A 22,525-nucleotide genomic window follows, 5' to 3' on the forward strand; every position below is an offset into this window, starting at 1 on the left:
GCATGTGGTACACAGAAACCCAAACACATAAGATAAAAATAACACATCTTTAAAAAGATAATGCATCCAAGCATGAAGGTCTGAGTTGGGATCTTGGCACTTACAGAGAAGCTGGGCATGGTCCCCTGTCACCCTGGCACTGATGGGGACAGAGAGAAGAGAATTGCTGGGCCTTGCTGGCTACCAGCCTAGATGAAAAGTGAGCTCCAAGTTCAGGGAGAGAGACCCTGCCTTGAAGGAATAAGGCTGAGAATGAAACAGGAAGATACCTAATGACCTCTTCTAGCCTGCACACACACACACACACACACACACACACACACACACACACACACACACACACACACACGTAGGAACAGAAGAGGAGGAAAATGATGGAGGACATTTTAAGGCAAGCACAAACTGAGGCAGTTCATGACCACCAAGCTGGCACTGCAGGAGATACTCACAGGAATACTACACACAGAAGAGGAAGTAGGAGAGGAAGGAATAAAAGTCCGGAGAAGAGCGGCTGAATAAAGGGGAGCTGGGAAGGAACCCTTCAAATCCAACACAGTAACAGGCAAACTCCTAACACTGTCAGGAGACAGCAGAGAACAAAGAACAAGCCACACAGGAACAGCAACAGCATTAAGTGCAAGTGAGCTCAGCTCACCAGGCGAGTCACAGATTGGCTAGCTGGCAAACAAACAAATAATAAAATAAATCTAACTATCCCTCCAGGCTGGTAGAGACACTCACAAATTCAGAGTCAAAGTATGAAAGACACCTGTCAAGGAAACAAACCTAAATCAAGCTGGCATAGGCATCTTTGTATCAGCTTAGGGAAGACTTCAAACCAAAATTAGTCAGGAAAGAAGGCCTGCATATATTACTAAAGAGAACAGTTTATCAAAAAGAGAAAACAATTTAAATATAGACACCAACTTTGGGGCACCCAATCTAATAAAAGTAAACACTACCAGACATAAAAGACCAGACAGGGCCTGATATGATAAAAGTGGAGACTGTCATCTCCAGAGAGGGCATCCAGACTAGAAAACAAAACAAAACAAAACAAAAAAACAACAAAGAAACCTCAGAGTTAAACTATTGCACAGAACAAATGGACTGCTTCATCCAACAGGACAGGACACAATCCTTCACCGTAGCCTACAGTACTCATCCATCCATCCTAGGCTACAAATCAAATCTCCCTGCTTGGTGGTGGTGGTTGTTGTTTGAGACAAGCTCTTGTCAGGTAGCCCTGGCTGTCCTAGAACCTGCTACGTAGCCCAGGCTGACCCGTGGAGATCCATCCTGCTTCCGCCTCTTGAGCGCTGGGATTGAAGGCATGGGTCACCACACCCAGTTCACAAGTCAAGTCTTACCAAATGTGGAAGAACAAAAGTCGTGTCCTGTATCTTACAGATCATAGTATGAGAAAAGTAGAACTCAATGGCTAGAAAAATAAACTCCACAGATACACGGAAATCAGGAAAAGAGCAAGTCCAGCAAGGGAGGTGAAAGACTTCTACAATGAAAACTGACTGACACCAAAGAATGAGACTCAAGAAACAGTAGAAGAGGGAGAGCTCTTATGCTCATGGATTGCTGGAATTGATATTGTAAAAGCATCTACATTAGCAACCAACATAGTCACTGCAATCGCCACCAAAATCTCTCTCATTTCTCACACAACTAGCAAAAAAAAAAAAAAATCCTAAAATTTATATAGAAGCATACAAACCCCCTAATAGCTAAAGCAAAGAGCAGAAAGAATGCTAAAGGTGTCAAGATACTCAAATTCAAATCGTATTGCAGAGCCACAGCTACAGAAACAGCATGGCATACGCGTGGAGCCACAGGATACGAGAGGGGCCCTCATTCTGACAGAAGCAGGCGTTGGAGAAGAGCCAGCCTCCTCAGCAGAGAGCGCTGGGAGTCCTCCATGTGCAAGACCCACCTCCCACTGTGCACAAAAGTCACCTCAACATGGACCACCCACTGTAATATCTTACTTCCTTCCTCTTGCTCTCTGCCGCCTCCTGCTGCCGCTGCAGGCAGAGTGTCAGCGCTCCACTGGCCGTCTCTGGTTTCTCCCAGAATGGATTCCAGGTCTATTTCATCCGTGGTGCTTCCCTCCGAGGACAGCAGCTTATCCAAGCCAAACTTGAGGATCTCACTTAACTTGAGTGGAGAAAACAGAAGTTCAGTTAGATCTGATGGAAAAAAACAAAACAAAAAACCACAGGATGCGGCTTGCTAACGGCTAGGACACGTCTCTTCTCTGATGGACAGCCAGTGCTTCCTATGCACCACGGGCGATACCAAGCAGGACTTAGCCGTTGGATGAGAGTAAGCAGACGGGTGATCAAGGATTATCAGAGTTACTGACTTTGAAAGTCTATAATGATACAATATGGATAAGTTTCCAATGCTTTTTCTAAGAATAAGTTATTTCAAGCATTTCCTATAGCACTTCACCACAGTGTTTTTTTTCCTCACGGGCTTTTCCAGGAAGCACAGGAGAAGTCAGACTCAGCTGTGCTCTCACTGCTAAACCTTTTGATCTCATTATAAGCCGACTCCGCTGGCAATGTGCTTTCCTACCACATGCTCCATGGCCACCACTGTACCAAAGGGCAGTTCCAACACCTGGCGGAGATTCTCGGCTGCTTTCTCCCGTCCTCTGTCCCTGAGTGCCCCACGCACTTGCTGTGACTGTAACAATCACAGAGGGCTGGGGGCATTTCCTCCCTGGCAGCTCCCAACTCCACATATTCCCAAACAGTAACTCAGGTTCCCTTGCATCTCGCCCCTTTGGACTGGACTGTCTGTCTCTAGATGGTCTTCTTTGTAAGATGGAAACCTTTAAGGTAGGCTCTGATAGTTTGCAAACTCCTTAGGCAGCTACACATAAAATCAATGCAACTGGCTTTGCATTTGGCACTGAAACCCTAAGAAAGCCAACTCTCGGTGCTAAGGATTCAGAGGAAGGTATCTGGACTCGAGCCTCCAGACACCCCAGAAGGGCTCCTGCTGATGAGGTTCACTGATGCAGGAAAAGTCTCACCAAGAAGCCACATGGCTTCCTGAGTTTGGATCTTGGACTGAATAAAAAGAGAGAAGTGAGCTGTGCCCAAACATTCACTGCTCCCTGCCTTTTTACTGTGGATATGATGTTACCAGCCGCTTGGAGCTCCTATGGATTGACTTCCCTGCCAGGCTGAATTTGAACTGTGAACTAAGATAAACCCTTTCGCCTCTAAGTTGATTTTGTCTGGTGCTTTGTAAAAGCAAGAAGAAAAGTAAACTAACATAGATGTACAGAATCAATTGCTATGATTACCTTGGGTTTTTTTTTTTCTTTCCTTTTTAAAAAAATTCTCTTAATTTTTTCAGTGTCCTCAGACTTTACTAATAGAATCCTCATGCTGAGAAAAGCAAAGAAAGTAGATCCCCGAGGTTATGGATCTGCTTCAAGCCACACAACCAGTGAGTGATGGGGCTTGGGTTTAAACCCAAGTTATCCCAACACCCGCCCTTTTATACACACACACACACACACACACACACACACACACACACACATTCTCTCTCTCTCTCTCTCTCTCTCTCTCTCTCTCTCTCTCTCTCTCTCTCTCTCTCTCTCTCGCACTAAGGCAGGCACAGCTTAGCCTGGGACCAAATCCTGCTGAGCTCAAGGATGAGAAGAACAGACTCCAACCTGGAAGTCGGCCTCGGCTGAAGGGTTCTGGACTCCGAGGGTGAAATGGCCTCCTTCTATGACCGTGTTGGTAAGCTGCAGTTTGGAGGCTGCCCTCCTATACACGATTTCCTCCACAGTGTCTCGGCCGATCAGCCGGATGACTTTAACAGACCTGTGAGCAAGTCAAATGACAGCAGCATGTGAAAAGCACAGACAAGGCTTCAAAAAGACACACTAGGCAAGGGCACCTGAAAGGAAGCAAAGCCGAGCGCCTACACAGGGTGCTCACTATTCAAAGGACACTTTTACTGGGCCCTGAGTACTTTCGAGACAGATCTGGCCTTCAGTTATCCCTGAGCCTTTCCGAACAGTGGAAGAAAGGACAGTGAGGTGATCTGACTGTGGTACGCACCTGTGGCCAAGGAAAACCTCTTAAGCACACTATAATCCCCAGGTCCACGGTCCTGTCTCCTCCCACATCCTCCCCACCCATCCATCCAACTCCAGGCCTTCTTTCTCTCTTAATAAAATGGGGGATGGGGGGGGAGCAGAAACACACACACACACACACACACACACACACACGATCCATAAAAACACAAAACTGGAAACCATAATATACAAGATTTTTTCAATAGCATTCTGAGACATTTCTACAAAACTACTATTGAGTTCATTTTGTGTTAGCCTTGGCCTTTTTTTTTTTCTTTTTAAAGTGAAATAGGTCTTAGTTCACTGAATTAAATAGCTTCTAAAGATTCCTTCTAATCCTTTCATAATTTGGCTTCTCATTCAACAAAATGAGTCTGGTCTGCAGTGTGACCCAACCACGACAGCTGCATGACCCAGCAGCAAAGCTGGGCTCACATGGGGCCTCTCAACTCCCCGTTCGATGCCATCACAAGGGACTATGTTGTCTCCCTCCTCCCCAACCCAGGCGCATCTAACAAACCAAGGAAGTGGAAAATCGCTGGCGCTGAACTCACTCACTTGTTCTGGCCAATTCGGTGAGCTCTGGCAGCTGCCTGCAGGTCATTCTGAGGGTTAAAATCGCTGTCGACAAAAATAACAGTATCTGCTGCTGTTAAGTTCATGCCCACTCCGCCTGGCAGTAAGGTAAGAGAGGAGCGTCATCCAAGGCCCAGACAGGGTGACACTGAACTAAATCAGCCAGATACTCATCCACAGCCCTAGAGCCTGGCATGGTCCCATGTGCTCCCTTAACCTCCTACTGCCTGACTTGGGAGGATTTAATCATCACAGAACAAAAGAGTAGGGACGAGCAACAGAGGAAGATGCTCAAGTCAGGAGCGTGAGGCAGTTTCAACCCTACCATACTTAAAACACTTGGCTGCATTTTGCCTATGAGAGTCTGCAAAGAAAAGGACATATGTTCCTTCAAAACTGAACTGTGAGCATGGGACAAGTTGTGTGGGCGTTCGGAAGGGAAGGGCCCTGACCCACGCTCACAAGCCCAGCTAGGCAGTGACATCTCTGACATGCTGGTGTGAAGGACAGGTAACGTTTCTGGGCAGGAGGGAAGACTGTCTCCCCTGCTCTGCAGAAAACCTTAGCCAGGCGTTCTGTAACCGCATCCACGCTAACCAGATGCAGGGTGACAGAACCAAAGCCGAGAGCACTTCATGCAGCAACTCTCTGGGTTTCCCTTGGTGCTGCAGGGGAAGGGGTGAGGTGCAACCGTGGGTTCCGGGGAATTTAAAAGGACCATAAAGGCAAATTACAGCCTTTTTTCTTTGATTAATGTGAAAACTAATACAAAATAGACGGGCTCTTGTCGGGGTCATTAGCGATCACTGCTGAGACAAGGGAGCCTGACGGGGCTTGTCCTGAGAGCTGGAATTAAAGGTTCCTTCTCAGAAGGGGCTACTGACTCCCAGCTGGGTAAGAATATTTTAATTAAGCTTTCACAGAAAATTAAACCTGGAATAAAGAGCTGATAATGAGTGATTACTGAGCGGTGCTAGGATACCTGGCACGGTTCGTACACTTATGGGTTGTCACTTCTGAGCATTTTGTACAGACCCACTCTTATACCCTACTTATGGGCTCTGGTTATTCATTATCGCCCTTTTGTTGATGCTGAGATGGAAACCAGAGAGGTCAAAGTACATATTTGAAGCTGCACAGCCAGAAGATAAAAGAGCTATGACTCAGTCTCCCAGGTCTGGCTCTTGAACCTTATTAGGACCACTGTCTGGGCTTTTGTGGTTGCTACTGTAGTCTGTCTGTCTGTCTGTCTGTCTGATTGTCTGTCTTTTTTTCCCCCTTGAGATGTGGTCCTAGTGTGTTGCCTAGGGTGACCTCAATCTTCTGGGCTGAGCTTTTTACTGAGCTGCCTAAGCAGCCAGTACTGTAGACCATTCCAACACGTCAGCTCCAGCCTGGCTTTTCTCACTACACTTTTAACACCTCCCAGGTAGTCATGTCATTTAAAAATGTGTAGCATCACCCCTGGTGGCCTGGCGGTCAGGAGTCACACTATGCTAAAGCGTGCACCATCTTTCCTGGGCTAAGGCTACCAAGATGCAGCTCTTCTTCAGTTCCCCTTTCTCTGCAGTGCCAGGGAACAGCCCAGGACCTTGGGCATGCTACCCCGGCATGGCAGTGCGCAGAACTCCAGCCCATAGCAATGTCTTTTTAATAAGCTCTGGTAGCAATTGTTTGAGACCTATTCATGAGCTATCACTGCCCCCTGGTGGCAATATGACACACTCACAGGAACACTTGAACACCAGAGGGCGGACTGCTGAACAAATGAAAATGCTGCAGGCAGAGTCTGCAGCAAGAAAGGGACAGAGAGCTCGAAGGTCTGCTGCTGGAAAAGGCGAATGCCCAGGTGCCTGTGCACCTCCAGGATCTGCTCAGGGCCCTCCAGGGAAATTTACTAACTTGGACGGCTCCTCCTTCTTAACTTTAGATATTTCAAACAAAGAGCTGTTCTCTGAGTAGAGAAATAATGAAAGCTTCAAAGTATCACAAATAGAGCTGCCTTCCCACTATGCTACATTTGACCTGACCCTTTAAGTTTCTCCTAAGACTACTAGAGACAGATGCCGATATAAATGAAGGGCTGAGATGCAGGCTTTGACCTTGGGAGAAAGGGAGCTCCAGGGAATCTAATTACATCGTGCATTGTTATCTTTAATATTAGACAGATAAGGCGTATGCCGGCAAAATAATCTCTTTGCAAAGGATTCTATCTAGTGCTTCTTTTATATGCCCTCATGGCACTGATGGCTCAGTGAATGCTTCCTAATGAAACCAGGCTCTTGTCACTAAGATGCTGATCTCTCTCTACTAGAGGAACAATCATCTCTGCTTTCACTGTGTCTACTCCAGGAGGATTTCCCTTCGTAAGAAATAAGATAAGGGGGCTGGAGGTGGGTAAGGTGGGGCTGGAGGTGGGTGGGGGTGCACACTGCTCCTGCACAACACATGGCTTTGGCCCCCAGACCCATGTGTAGCAGCTAACACTATCTGAAAATCCAGTCCCAGAGGGTCTGACATTCTTCTTGCCTCCAAGGGCGCCTGCATATATGTGATGCACATGGAGACGAGCAGGCATGTGCACATAAATGACAAGTTTTCTCTACAAAATAAAACTAAGACTAAGAGTCAAAAAAGGATTTAAGGATGATCCAGAATCTGTAAAAACATCATTTCCAAAAGCTAACATTCACCCTCTTACTGATAATATACCACAGATGTGATAAATAATAATGCCTGAAGCTATATATAGGCATTGTCATGATCCTAAGTAGCTAGCCATCTTACTGTGACCACGTCTTAAAGCAACTGAGTGTTCATTAAGCTTTTGCTTGGTTACAGAGGTAGTTCTGGAAGAAGGCACAGGCAGGGAGACTGCCTCATTCTGCTGTCATAGTTCAGGCCTGCATTCACAGATGTGAACAAAGCTCCGCACAGAAAGCATCCCTCTGGATGCTCCTAGTCTGGGAGTCAAAGCAGGTGAGCATAATTCCTAAGGACTCAAGACTGCAGCTTCGGTCCTTGGATGAGGTCACAGCTTGAGTATCAAGTCACCATGCTATAAGTCCAGCCTCTGGCCTCAATTCCTTCCTGTTGGACCCTTCGGGAACGACCTCACCTTTCAGAGAACTGGGGGGATGCACTAGTGGCCAGGGTGTTAAGCTCTCTGCCAGATCATTTGCCGGCTTTCAATCAGACCTGTGTGGCCTACCTGCCCGGGTGCTCAGGAGGAACACAAAAATGGGCTGTTTGCCAAAGTTCTTAATGGCCAGGTGTCTCTCTTCTCCTCTCACGGAGCCATCCACACGCTCATAGCTGTAGCCTTGACAAAGGGGAGAAAACAGGACAACCTTAAGTCCTTTTTCAAGGATTCTGGGAAACAAAAAAATACTAGTCAACCCAAAAGTAGCTGTCGGTTTTATCCTTTTCATACAGGAACAAAAGCTCCGCTTCTAATAATTCCCATGGGGGAAACGTCTAAATTTAGGGGGGCAATACTATCATTTTACAAAACAGCACATCATAACACATTCATACTCCCTTCACAGCAGCTGAGGTGGCATTAATATGTACTGCAGGCCGTTTCCGAGCTTTCAACGGCAGACTGTGTCTGAGGAGATGTGCGCAGAAGTACGGGGTGCAGGGGAGCGGGTGTGTCTGGTGGCCCAGTGCTTGCCTTCCTCTGAAGCTGGAGGCTCTCTCACCTGTCATCACGCTCCAGGCCCAGAGAGCTAACTTGAGCTCTGTCATTCTCCTGAGGTGACAAGAGTGCCCTGGCCTGGCTATCCTACGGTATCTGAGGCCCAGTGTGGACTGACTTAAACTGCAAGGTCTATATCTGCCACTTCCTGATCAGGAGCCTTGAGCTCAACCCAATTATCTACACTTATTTATTATGTACTAAACAGAGTACTCAGGTAATAGCCCCACGCCTTAGTGTTAAACAGGAATAACGGGCCCGTTTGATTTCTCCCCCGTTTGATTTGTGGAATATCTGTACTTGCATATCTGCCTAGAGCTTCTGAGTGAGCGCTCAGCTGCTCGACTGCATGTTTTAGGACCTTGAAGGTTAGTGCCATCGAGACTTGTCTATTGAGACAAGAGGGGATGGAGAGATGGCTCAGAGGCTAAAAGCCCTTGTCTAACATTTCCACAGCAGTTGCCCCAGTGCCCATAATCGGAAACCACACAACCCCCGGGAGTGTGGCTGCTCACTTCCTCCCGCACGTCTCTGCACGCTGCCAACTTTTGCTCCGCACACCAGTCTCCATGTGCCCCGTCCTATTGGTGCTGAATAATGTTGTGGTATCGTCTTCCTCTGTCATCCCCACACCTCACAGGACTGGCTGGTCCATATGTGACTGTTATAGCTAAAAGTGACTCGGGCAGTGCAGTGGACAAGGACAGTCACCTCTGTAATCCATATAGTCTTGCAGAATATCCAACATATGGGTCATTTGCGAGAAAAGTAAAACCCGATGGCCCCTGGCAAGAAAAAAAAAAAGGAAAAAGTGACAATTTTAGTAATATTTAAGGTATATTTCCCTCAGGCAAAATTCTTTGATTAAAAAAGAATACAAGCTTATAAATAAGTGGAATACTAAAATATAATGTAATGGCGTCTTCAGAAACTCTTAAGTACTACTCCACGCAAGGAACATACGTAAGCCCGGAACTGTCCCCTTCAAAGTATCAGTTCTTAAACTCTGGAGAGAAATCCCCAAGGGCATTTGTCAATGCACCACAGGCCACAGGAAGACCCAGAGGAGCAGGACAGCTCACTGGAGTGTCAACTCATTCACGTGAAGGAGATGCAAGCTTTTATGTCAAAAGCAAAATAAACACACATTTACTTAAAGTAGAATGCAAAACTCAAACACGCACCATGGCCAGCCACCCATTACTAATCTTACTTGGGGACATGGCCACTATTATTTATAGCTATTTCGGTTGAAAGCTCAGAGAAGCGCTGTTTTAGGAAGGGGCCGATGACATCCTCGTCTTCTAAGGTACACAATAAAAGAAGAAAAAGGACGAGGTAAATGATGGATTAGGAATCAAGCCAAGGGACGGAGAGACGGTTCCGCAGTTATGAACGCTGTCTGCTTCATTCTACGGGACCTGGGTTTGAGTCCCAGAACCCAAATGGCAGCTCACAACTGTAGTGACTCCAGTTCCAGGGGCTCCAATACCTTCTTTTGACCTCTGTGTGCCCCCTGCACATACTGACACTGACACGCCTGCAGGCAAAACCTCAGACACATAGAAAGAAAGAAAAAGAAAGAAAGAGGGGCTGGAGAGATGGCTCAGTGGTTAAAAGCACTGTCTGCTCTTCCAAAGGTCCTGAGTTCAATTCCCAGCAACCACATGGTGGCTCACAACCATCTGTAATGAGATTTGGTGCCCTCTTCTGGTGTGCAGGAGTACATGCAGGCAAAAAACACTGAATACATAATAAATAAATCTTTAAACCAAAAAAATGAAAGAAGAAGGAAAAATGAAGCCAAGGGCTGGCGGTGGGGGTGGCTCGTTGCTTGCCTCATGCACAGGAGGCCTCAGCTTCATCTCTACAACCCACATAAAAAGGTTGGGTGTGGTGGTACGCACAGCATCTTAGCACTGGAGAGGCGGAGGCAGAACCATCCCTGAGTTTGCTACGCAACTAGTCCAGCCTAACTGGTGACCTCCAGGCTAGTAAGAGGCCCCATCTCAAAGGGTGCAGGCAGTGTTTCTGATGACACCTGATGTTACCCCTTCTCTTCACGGAGAACAAGCTAAAACTCAAGCAGCCACACAAGATCTTCTGATGCCCAAGTCATGCCTCTGGGGAAGTGTTCCCCGAGGTCCCCTTGAGTTTAAACCAAGACCCACAGAGCCTTATGATATACCCTGATTTAACCCAGGCTGCCACCAGGCAGTCATGGAGGAAAAGACCAGTGCTGCCTCTGGTGGAGCAGAACACAGTCAGGGTGATAAGGCTGCCACACACTGATGAGTCAGACAGCATACCGAAGGAGGACACTGCCAATGCTGAACTAGGCCCTAGAGGCTGTGTGAATACTAACAAAAAAGTGACCATACAGTGGGTAAGGACAGATGGGGTAGCAGGGGCCATGAGCATAGTTGCAGAGAAAGTAAAAACCTTAATCATGGCCGCAAAGAAAGGAAACTTGGACCGACCTCAGGGAACCCATCAGCTCGGCAGCATTTAGGTCTCAGAGGTTACTAGCTCAGGGTAGTAAACGTAAATCCACTGCCTACCTGGAATACAGAAATGCCAGCAGCCTGTCCAGCAGGTACAGCTTCCCACTGGCCTCAATCAGGTGCTCTCCAACCTCAAAGGGCTCCGGTTCCACACCTAGGAAAGAAAGAACTTGTTTCCGGTAAATGTGCCCCACTAGAAAGAGACTGCCTGAGGAGAAATGCTGATTGTCACCTATCAACAAGACAGCCCATACTCCTTACACTGGAAACGAGCCAAGGCTCATGTCTGGTTGATGAATTGTATGATTATGTGTTTGTATGATAACCTCAATACTTGGCACAAATCACAAAGCCAGGCATACCCCAAAAGCAAACAAAAAAAATCAATGACAAAAAAAAAAAAAGCAAACCCAAAAACAAACAAAAAACCAAAAGCTTACCTAAGGAACAAACCCACCTCAACATTAATAGTCAAGAAAACCCAAACTGGATTCTTGAAGCTCTCGCAAGAATTGAATCAACAATCAGGTTCAGAGATAATATACATTCTGAAGTACAGGTAGCAGTCAAAATAACCTAGAGGGTGCCCTTTAAAGTATACATGGTCTCCTTCATTGAAACAAAAACCCCATGTGCATCTAGTTAAGATCCTGTGAATTGTTTACACAGCTTCTGCATTAGGAACCTCTATCTTTTAGCCAGTGTTTGCTACTTTGTGGCTTCTGTTTCTCTTTCACCCTTCTCTAGCCCTTTCTACCCACTCACTTTTTTTAAAAAAAAGATTTGTTTGTTTGTTTGTTTGTTTGTTTAATGTATATGAGTGCTTTATACCTGGAGGCCAAAAGAGGGCACCAAATCTCATTATAGACAGTTGTGAGCCACCATGTGGTTGCGGGGAATTGAACTCAGGACCTCTGGAAGAGCAGATGGTGCTCTTAATCGCTGAGCCATCTCTCCAGCCCCCTTTCCACCCTTTTAACCCCCAACACTAAACAGGGGGGGAGGAAGGATGGAGAGGAAAGGGGATGATGTTATCATTAGACGACTTCCTGCTTATTAGGGGCGCCGAGTTCCTTGGGTCAAGTTTGATTTTCATCATCAGGATATCTATTTTTCTTTTCTTTTCTTGTTTTCTTGAAACAGGGTTTGTCTGTGTAGCCCTGGGCATCCTGGACTCGCTTTGTAGACCAAGCAGGCCTTGAACTCACAGAGATCCAGCCTCTACCTCCCAGAGTGCTGGGATTATAGGTGTGTGCTAACATGCCAAGCTTCTAATTTCTTCTTCTTGTTTCTTCTTTGTGCACAAATACTTACCAAACGGCAACCAACAGCATCCAACCAGTAACACACCTATTGGGGGCTCTAGCTCTTATATAGCCTCTGAAAAGTTCCCAGAATTCCAAATGTCACACAATTGCAGAAGCAGTCTGCAGCTGGCAGAACCACGCCTCTGCTAGAGCACGAGGCAAATCACAGTCAGCAGCTACGAAGCAGCCCCATATCCTACACCTGGGAGTAAAGTGAAAACACAGTCTTATACTATTTCTGTGTTTTTTTTAAGAAACCAAAATTCACGCCGGGCGGTGATGGCGCACGCCTTTAATCCCAGCACTCGGGAGGCAGAGGCAGGCGGATCGCTGTGAGTTCAAGGCCAGCCTGGTCTAAAAAGTTAGTCCAGGACAGGGAACGCTACACAGAGAAACCTTGTCTCAAAAAAAAAAAGAAACCAAAATTCTCATTTCACTGCCTGATGGTAATGAGACCTGCACTAGGCTCTCCTATGATAGAGACTCCAGGCCCACAAATCCTAGACTTGCTCCTGGGCAATGACAACTGTGCCACAGGGCTCTGAGGAGTTGACTGAACCATAAAATGAGACAACCACTGGTGGAACAACATGGAAACAACTGGTGCACCAGCCAGGCCCTGTAACAGGAAGGGACTGAGGGATGCTGGGAGAACCTGGAGGCCAGGTCTGCTTTGGCTGTCCCAGGTATGAATCCCAACAAAGATGTCTGCCTTCTGGGAGAATAAGGAGACAGGACAAACAATGCAGGATCTATAAATGGATCTTGGAGTCAAAAATAAAAAGAGAAACATAACCTAAAAGGATATTAGGAAGAACTTAGAGAAATCTATGTAGATATGTCAGGTAATGCTGCTATACCAAAGAGTATAGACCCTGCCACATTCTCAGCCTAAGACACAAAGGGCAGGCACACCTCGCTGACCGCCACACCACACCACGGTTTGGCCACAGACTGTTAATGAAGAGGGGCTGTGCACTGCCTCACTCACCATCGAACAGATATGGGTGGTCCACACACTTCCGAAGCTGCGCTAGGATGTTCTGGAGTTTGACTTTCTTTGCTGTCTCGTTCTCAAACGCATCTGAAATCGTAAGGAAGAAAGAAAGACAGGTTACCAAAGCAGCCTCTCCTCCACGTCTCCACAGCCTTACACATTTAATCACACGCGCCTCAGATCTGTGTAACTTTGCAAACTGGACTGAGTGCGTGTGTGCGTGTGTGCGTGTGTGCGTGTGTGTGTGTGTGTGTGTGTGTGTGTGTGTGTGAGAAACTTACTTATCCTACATTTAAGGAGGAACACTAAACCATGAGTTGAATTTAGCAACCCGGTTACCCTTTTCTTCAAACATCTAAACCCCCACGGCAACTGTTAGGAGTGGATAGAAATAAGAGACACTCCACGCCTGCCTCTCCCCTCTCACTACCAATTCCTCTCAGTGAGTTTGAGTCAACAGCATTTTGCAGCTCGTTAGGCATCCAATGGGCTGGAAAGATAAAAGGCAGGACTAGGATGCCTACAAGTGCTTGCTAAAAGGCAGTAAGGGAAATGGGGCCAGAGGAAAGAGGACTATGTAACAGTGAAGTCGGCGCTACTCTTAAGAGCCCCACCCCAACGCCACTCACACACTCACACACACGCATACCGCGCGCGCACTCGCGCGCACACACACACACACACACACACACACATATGCAGCACCCCACCGCCACTCACACACACACGCGCACACGCACACACACACACACTTCAGCCAGCCTGAGACTCACTCAGAATCTAAGACCCAGCCCTTCCCTGCAGAGGGAGGGAGCCAGGTTACTGAGCAATTCCTGCATGAAAACCAGACTTGGTTTCACAGCAGACATACACGCAAGCGCACACACGCACATACGCACGCGCGTGCACATACACCCTGTACCTAGGTCTTTCATCAAGATGGCCTTGTAGTACTTCTTCTGCAGCGCTGACAGGCCATGGTACATCACCACCTCTGTCTTCTTGGGAAGCTCTGTGGCTACCTGAGCTTTAACTCGCCTCAGGAGAAATGGCTGCAAGAGTCTGTGCAGCTCATTTGCTATATAAGGAAAAAAAAATTAGAGTAGAATCCAGGTATTCGACAACTAACAACATACGGTCTGAGTTCTGAGTCGGGCAGTAACTTTCATATCACAGATGCTCCTGGACTTACAATGGGGCTGTGAGCCTGTAAATCCATCGCAGATTTAAAATATTGTAAGTTGAAAAAAGTGAACTTAAATCTACATAATCTACTAAACATCGTGGCGTTTACTAGTCGTGCTCTGAGCCCACACATTAGTCTTCAGTTCAGCAAAAGAAACCCAGTTTACTAAAATAAAATAGATACAGTGCTGAGAGCCAGCAAGGCAAACAAGAGCAAGGGCATTTGCTGCCAAGCGTGATGACCGCAGCTTGATCCCCAGAGTCCACAGGTAGAAGGGAAACACTGACGCCCACAAGTTGTCCTCCGACCTCCACACCTGTGCCATAGTGTGCACACGGGCGGAGAGGGGCAATAAATATAAAAGATACACTTTTTAAAGCTGGATATTCCTATGATTCATTGGCAGTCGTGATATTGGCATATATTTAAGCAAGTCTAGCACTTGTAGCAACACGGGACACTGGGAAGTCTCACTCTGGCTGACCGGAAAGCTGTGGGTTCTGATGCCACGCAGCCTGAGGAGACAATCTCACCACGCCATGAGCCTAGGAAAAGATGGAGATGTCTACGTTTTTTACAGCCAAGCAGCATCCGCTGGGTATATGTGCCGCATGACAGTTATCTAGTCATCTGTGGTGGATGCTTAGCTGAACTCTAGCCTGTTTATGGTGGACAATGTATGATGTCAGCTCCCTTGGACATGACCTGGATTGTCATATTCATGGTAGCTACATTTTTAGCTCTCTGAGGCACCTCAGTACTGTACTGTTTACACTAATTTATATTCACCCCATCATTAGTGGGTTCCCCTTTCTCTCTGCCCTTACTGGCATTTGTGATTAGGGGAGGGAGAAGGGGGTGAATTGTACTTCATTGTAGTTTATATTTTAATATTTATTTATATTAGCTGTATGTGTATTAGTGCTTGGCCTGCTTGTGTATGAAGGCAGCACGCATGTGATGTGCCTACGAAGGTCAGATGAGGGTATCAGATTCCCTGGCGCTGGAGTTACAGATCTTGTGAACCTCCATGTATGTGCTGGAAACCCAACCTGGGTCCTCTGGAAGAGCAGCCAGTGCTTTCACCACTAGGCCCAGCCTCTAGCCTCACTGTGGCTCTGATTCACATTTCCCTAACGACTACAGATGCTGAGCACTTAAATATACATACATACATACATACATACATACATACAACATACATACATACAACATACATACGTTCATACATGCATATATAATAATGTGCTATATAACTCAAAGTAGTAAGAAGAACGGATTTTTCTTCTTTGATAACTTCATACACATATGCAATGCACTATGGAGGGTGAAAGCATCATAAAGAAATGACGGAAGTTCAATTGGTGACATGCCAGTTACCTGCGCTGATCACTACCCAATGTGTACACGAGTTGAAACACTACACTGTACCTCATAAATCTGTCAACAGCAAGTCAAAGTTCGCACACATTGCCCACTTGTCCGCTGAATGTGCGCTGGTCTACAACATAAAAGTCCTGGAGCCACGCAAGCGGAGGACCGTCTGTGCTTCCTCCTCCCTGGGTTCTCAGCTCACTCCTGAATGGTCACTCGCCCTTAGCCTGCGCACTGGGAACACTTAAGAACTCTATTCTCACTAATAATCCTGGGTTTTGGAGGCTCTCTTATTATTCCCAGGTGTTCCTGCATGAATTCCTATTGCTCAGCATTACAGCTTGCAAAGGTGGGCAAGTGACTGTGCTCATGTTATGGCCAAGCCTCTTATTCGAGGCCACCCAGCTGACCAGTGCTGCCAGCATCTGATTTGCGTTCTTCTGGCTTCACATCCTTTGGTCCCTCATCCGGTATCTTGAACATTAAAAACTGTCCTAAATCATAATTACACTGCTCGTTAGGAATGCTAGAAACAGCAAATATACACACAGGACGAGTAACCAGCTAAACTGGAATTTCACGTAATGGGCAAACAACATTTTAATGCAGTATACCCATGTAATACGTGACTGGATATATGAAACTTATCTGGCAACTCTAATCATGGGAGTTACATAGGAGAAATGTGTAGCCTATAGTCTAGGGCTTTTTGTTAGGAAAAGCCCCTCCAATGCATACCTACCCAATACATGCATGGCACCTGCATGAAGGGTGAAGCATGGCACGCGCGCGCATGCGCGCATACACACACACACACACACACACACACACACACACACACACACTTCCACATCTCTTAAACTCTTGATTTGGGTACACGGTTAAAAAAAAGGAAAGAAAAAAAAACCCTCCACTGCTACAGAACACTGACTGATGCTGTGGGCCTGTGGTAGGCACCCTCCTACCTCTTCCAAAAATGAACTGAATGGGCCAGAGAGTCACGCATGAGAAGACAAACGAAGACGATAGTGGCGGCGTCTGGCGCTGGCCTTGGTTTGTGGCGTGTTACCTCTCTGTTCTTCTGGTTGTCGCTCCTCTTTTCTATCTACACTGAGCCCTCTTGGGGATGCTTAGGAAGAGAGGCACCTGCCTGATCTGGACTCTTTCTCAATGTCCTGGTAACGCTGAACGAAGTCCTCCACCTGCTCCCTGCAGAACACATCAGCCTCCGCGACGCTGAGCAGGGAGTACAGCTCCTGGAGACTGTTCTGGATGGGAGTTCCGGTCAGCAGGAGACGGAAGACCACTGAGAACTTAAGCACAGAAAACAACAAAGTTAAAAACCCCCACACGGGAGGAACGACTGCGTTACCCAACACACAGCAGCATGACTTAACGGGGATGACTGAGGCGCACAGCACCGGGAGGCTCGCATTCGGGCTGTGATGACGGAGGCACACGGCACCGGGAGGCTCGCACTCGGGCTGTGATAACGGAGGCACACGGCACCGGGAGGCTCGCACTCAGGCTGTGATAACGGAGGCACACGGCACCGGGAGGCTCGCACTCAGGCTGTGATGACGGAGGCACACGGCACCGGGAGGCTCGCACTCGGGCTGTGTGCTTTCCTTGATGAAGGAAGTGGTTCCTGTTTCAACTATACGAAGTGGAAAATAGTCCTACAAAGAAGACTGTGTTGCAACGATGCAAGTTACGTCACTTCCTGACCGAGTGTTGTGGAATGGGCAATATGTTACTTGTAGCCAACCTCGGAGAGTTAAACTATAGGTTGCACCCTATGTGGGGGAGTTACTGGGGCAACTGAGACTTATACGCGAGTGCTGCGGAACTGGAGACGCAGAAGGCGAACACATCAGGCCCCTCCACTACAGCTAAGAAGCAGGTCCAGACTAAAACAATGCCTTCTGTAAAAAACCTTATGGCATGTTAAGATTTCTGTATGTTTCTGGACACCATGGCACGTGACATCCCCAAACAGAAGAGAATTCTTTAAACTCTCAGAAACAAATGAGAAAACCAAAAATAAGAAATTCCTTATTGGTAATTAAATACGAGTAATTAGCAATGACATTAAGAGTTAAGAGAAGCAGACTAGGCCTCCCTAGGGACATGTCCTACTTCGGGGGGGGGGGGGTTTGCTCATTCTTCCTCACTCAGTAAATCTATTTGCTTTGCTCGAAAACACAAAGAAAATCATTAACAAGAAATCTTAATTAGATCAAGGATGGCCAACCCCTGAGGTGACGTAGGAGGGACTATCGAAATGAATGTAACAAAATAAAAAGGCTATGTATGCATGTTATTTTAAACATCAAAATACATTGGGCACTATTAATGATACTCTGCTATGCGTGCACACAGGAGCCTGGCACAGCTGTCCTCTGAGAGGCTCCACCCAGCAGCAGATCCCAACAGATGCTGAGACTCACGGCCAAAGAATGGGCAAAGCGTAGGCAGTCTTGTGGGAAAGTGGGGGGAAGGACAGAAGGGCCTGTAGGGGACAGGAGCTCCACAAGACGGACCAACAGAGCCAACTAACCAGGGCCCGGGATGTCCTGCAGACACTGCAGCACCAACCAAGGAGCATGCGCGGACTGGACCTAGGCCCCTTACACAGATGTAGCCTATGGGCAGCTGGGGCTTCATGTGGGTCCACTAGTAAGGGTGGGGGGTGTGGAGTGTCGGGGTGTGTGGGGTGTGGGGCTGCTGTCTCTGACATGGACTCTGTTGCCTGCTTTTCAATCACTTCCCTCTGATGGGACTGCCTTGCTAGGCCACAGGGAAAGAGGACGAACTCAATCCTGTAGTGACTGGATGAGCTGAAGTGGGTTGATAGGGGAGCTCCCCTTTCTGAGGAGTAGGGGAGGAGGAGAGGGAGGGGGAAAGGAGGGGGGACTGGAAGGAGAGGAAGGATGACCAGGATGTAAAGTGAATATATAAATTAACTTAAAAAATACAGTGGGCAACTATACATATATTCACACATACACACAGGTAAACACAAGATACACTGCAGTGTTATTGCAGGGGTGGGTTATGGTGTTTTCCACTTTTCTTATCTTTCTAGATTTTGGCTGTGGAAGGAGCATAAAAGGATACACTGTTTTTATAGTTTAAAAAAAAAACAGTGAAGTGACCAATAGTTAAAACTTACTAGAAAAGTTTCGGCAATCTCCTTTTGTTCTTTCTGAAATGCTCGTTGGTCACCTACCCATCTGTGCCTGTTCTGCCTGTTGGACAATACTTTTGAAGGACTTCAACTACGTGGACTGAGGTGTTTTTTAAGTACAGTAATGAGAATTCACAAGGTGTATTTCAGTAAAGAGCTGAGATGGTCAAAGAGCAGAAGGTCACAGCTACAAGGCACAGTACTCAGCTTTTCCCAGGACACGAGTAAAGTTTGTCATTCAAAGTAGTGTCCTTTTTGGCATCAAAACTTACAGTTGGGAAATAAAAGTCAGAAACAATGTCTTTATAGTACTTTATAAGGTATAAAAATATTATATAGCACATTCCTTATTAAATATTTTGCCACTTTTTATGGCAACTTCAGTTGGGAAATGCACTATAAATATGACATACAAATTCTAGCACCAACTCTCTGTTTTCACACTGAGGTCACTAGCAACATTCATAAACAAATCAAAAACAGTGTTAAAACAGACAGATATAAAACCAGACAGAATCCCCCTTCACACCTTTCAGTCCAATAAATACATGGTCTTGTTTGGTTGTTTGGCTTTTTCTTTTTCTTTTTTTAAGACAAGATCTGACTATGCAGCCTTAGCTGTCCTGGAACTCATTCTGTGGACTCGAACTCACAGTGATCCGCCTGCCTCTGCCTCCCAAGTGCTGGGATTAAAGACTTGTGCCACCACGGCCCACCTAAATAAATGTATTTTCTTTACAACCATCTAGTGATCTACAATCCAAACCTCTCCTAAAAAGGAACGCTGACATGTCCCAGAGCAATGTTGTCACTCCATCCCTCTGAGACTTAGTTTCCTGATGAATAGCAGGTGCAAGGCTCGCTGGGCAGTGGTGGTGCATGCCTTTAATCACAGCACTTGGGAGGCAGAGGCAGGCCTGCCTGGTCTACAAAGTGAGTTCCAGGACAGCCAAGGCTACACAGAGAAACCCTGTCTCTAAAAAACAAAACAAAAAGAACAAACCAAAAAAATTAAAAAACAAGTGTAGGCTCCAAAGTCACCAACAAAACTCAGTCTCCCCATTTCAAATCACAAGCCCAGGGTGCCTTTACTGTACCTGTCTCTTCTCTCATTGTACATCAATAAATTGACAGAGTTTATGAAGCATTCTCTTACAAGGACAGACACCTAGAATATAACAACTGTTATGATTCAGCTGTGTTCCCTCCAAATACATGCAGCGCCAATGCGGCAGGCTCCTTTTGAGTGGGATCGAGGGCTGTTAAGCTAGCCTTCTCTTCCTTCTCTTGCCCTTCTGCCATATAAGAATACAGCACAAAGTCCTCGACACCTTGGTCTGACTTTCCAGCTTCAGAGCTGTGAGAAATAAATGTCTGTTCATTACGACCTCAGCCTGTGGTGTTGCGGTAAAGCAGCACAATCGGACTGACATAAAAGCCTCTTGGGAGAGAGACACTGTTAAGGGTCCCTAAAAAGAAGGCCATGGTCAGAGGGCAAGAGGATGTCCTACGGGGAGCAGCAATCTACAAAGGTGGTGTCTGCTTTCAAACACCCAAAACTGCAACTTGTAGGCTAGCAACTACAGAGCACAGACCAAAGGATTCCTACAAATGGCACTCTAGATGTAAGTGATTTATTACAGGATGGACCCAAGCTGCATCACCACAAAGACTAATGTGTAGGCTCACGAAGGAACAAGCCTTTCAACTAGGAGAAAGACAGGCCCCTTTCAAAGGGCAAACCACCTCATGTCTCCGGAATAGCGGGGAGGCCAGGAGAGGGCGAGAACGATGTATCACTCTGTATAATGCACAGAGACTGCAGGGGATGAAGGAATACTCAATGCCATGGAACTGGTCTTCTTGTGAGCTATTAAATTCTTTACACAGGTAAACTGGGGAAGAGGAGCAATATGCCCAGTGCATCAGCTGCTGCAAACAGATTTATACTGAGCTCTATAAGGAAATCCAAGGTGATCAAGAGAGAAGTGAAACATTTCCCAAGGTATAACGAACTTTATTGGAGTGGGGTCTTATCTGATAACCAGATTTAATAAACATTATCTTACAAAAGATAAAAGACATTACGTACTTTCCTGGTGTGCCCCTCCCCCAACACTTAGCCCTACAGTAATCTGATTGACAAAAAAAAAAAAAAAAAAGAAAGAAAAAAAAAGGTTTAGTTAAATCTACACTATTCCAGCCTATTTTTTAAAAAGGTCTTACTATGCGGCCCTCCTCCATCATTCTCCTGAGTACCGTGATTACATACATGCACCATACCTGGCTGCTCTTCCTTAAGAGGAGGGATGGCATGGTGGCGCACGCCTTAAATCCCAGCAGTTGGAAGGCAGAGGTAGGCAGATCTCTGTGAGTTCTAGGCCAGCCTGGTCTACAGAACAAGTCCAGGCAGGGTTCTGTTACACAGAGAAAGCCTGTCTTGAAAAACCATGCCTTTAATCCCAGCACTTGGGAGGAAGAGGCAGGCGGATCTCCATGAGTTCGAGGCCAGTCTGGTCGACAGAGTGAATACAGAACAGCCAGGGCTACACAGAGAAACACTGACTTCAAAAACAAAAACAAAAGAAAGAAAGAAAAAAAAAAGAAAGAAAGAAAGAAAGGGGGAAAGGGGGGGATGTGTAAGCAGGGGAGCTCAGAGCTGTCAGGGCAGTGACGTCACCATGCATGATACTGCCATGGTGGGTAGACGTCATTATATATTTCTCCCAACCAAGCAGCATCTACAATATCAATATGAACAGAGGGGCGAGCGAGTAGTCGTCTCTGTATCTTCTCCTCAATTTTGTTATAAAACTCAAACTACTCCTTAAAAGATTATCTTAAGTCAGTCAGATGACAATCAAGACCACCCTGTGAATTTACCTCTGAAAGAGTCCTGTGCAGCAGGGAGCTCTGGTTTTTCAATCTGTGAGCTTCATCCACAGCAAGAACACTCCAGGAGAAGCTGTGAGAGAGAAGTGATTTTCAGCTCCTGCACGCCTCAGACATGTCTCGTAGTCACCTTGCTAAGGGACTGCAAGTGCCATTAGAAAGACGGACCACAAGCCCGGCTCTAGAAACACGTGCAAACCACCTCCCGAGACACAGCTACATGCCCGGCAACAACTACATGAGGGGGTATGTGCCAGGGGCTCCCCCTCCCCCGCCAAGAAAGAAAAGGCGGTAAGAACGACAGCATCAAATCAGAGGGAAGAAACATGTATAGCCATGTGCCAGGTGCTGAACTTGTCGCTCTGCGTGTTTAGTCCAAAAGAACAGGGTGAGAAGAGAGGACCGGGCCAAGTGGGAGACAGACAGGGGCTCAGAGAGGTTAGGGGATTTGGCCAGATTCACAAGGGCAAGTCAAAGCCAAAAGACAAAGTAAAGAGAGCTGTGCCACAGCACATGAAGAAGCGGGGGTTTCAACAAGTGCTGAGTGGAGCCAGGCACTAAAGGGATGGCCCTAGTGCCTCCTGCTCTGTTGACACTGAGGTGCTCAGTGGCCATTGCAGAGCCTGGTTTGTTGTCTAGTAGGTAGCAAGGGCAGTTTATCAGTAAGCTCAGGTCA

At 46.7% G+C, this 22,525-nt stretch overlaps 1 protein-coding gene across 4 annotated transcripts in view; it reads right to left on the reverse strand.

Moving 5' to 3' along the window:
* Positions 1-22,525, reverse strand: part of CHD1L (chromodomain helicase DNA binding protein 1 like) — a 56,341-nt gene that overhangs the window by 16,578 nt on the left and 17,238 nt on the right. For all 4 annotated transcript variants that reach the window (XR_014774552.1, XM_084757178.1, XM_084757177.1 and 1 more), the window contains 10 exons: positions 21,841-21,922; positions 16,918-17,080; positions 14,130-14,285; positions 13,202-13,294; positions 10,961-11,057; positions 9,111-9,184; positions 7,911-8,021; positions 4,682-4,796; positions 3,710-3,863; positions 2,001-2,169 (listed from right to left, as the gene is read on the reverse strand). Coding sequence is in view for 3 of the 4 variants with exons in the window: in XM_084757178.1 (XP_084613304.1) it covers positions 2,001-2,169; positions 3,710-3,863; positions 4,682-4,796; positions 7,911-8,021; positions 9,111-9,184; positions 10,961-11,057; positions 13,202-13,294; positions 14,130-14,285; positions 16,918-17,080; positions 21,841-21,922 (1,214 nt within the window). In the remaining variant the exon portion in view is untranslated. The remainder of the gene's footprint in view (positions 1-2,000; positions 2,170-3,709; positions 3,864-4,681; positions 4,797-7,910; positions 8,022-9,110; positions 9,185-10,960; positions 11,058-13,201; positions 13,295-14,129; positions 14,286-16,917; positions 17,081-21,840; positions 21,923-22,525) is intronic.

This window comes from Acomys minous (genome assembly GCF_964271855.1).
Source record: "Acomys minous genome assembly, chromosome: 14".
In the NCBI taxonomy this organism is placed as follows: Eukaryota; Metazoa; Chordata; class Mammalia; order Rodentia; family Muridae; genus Acomys; species Acomys minous.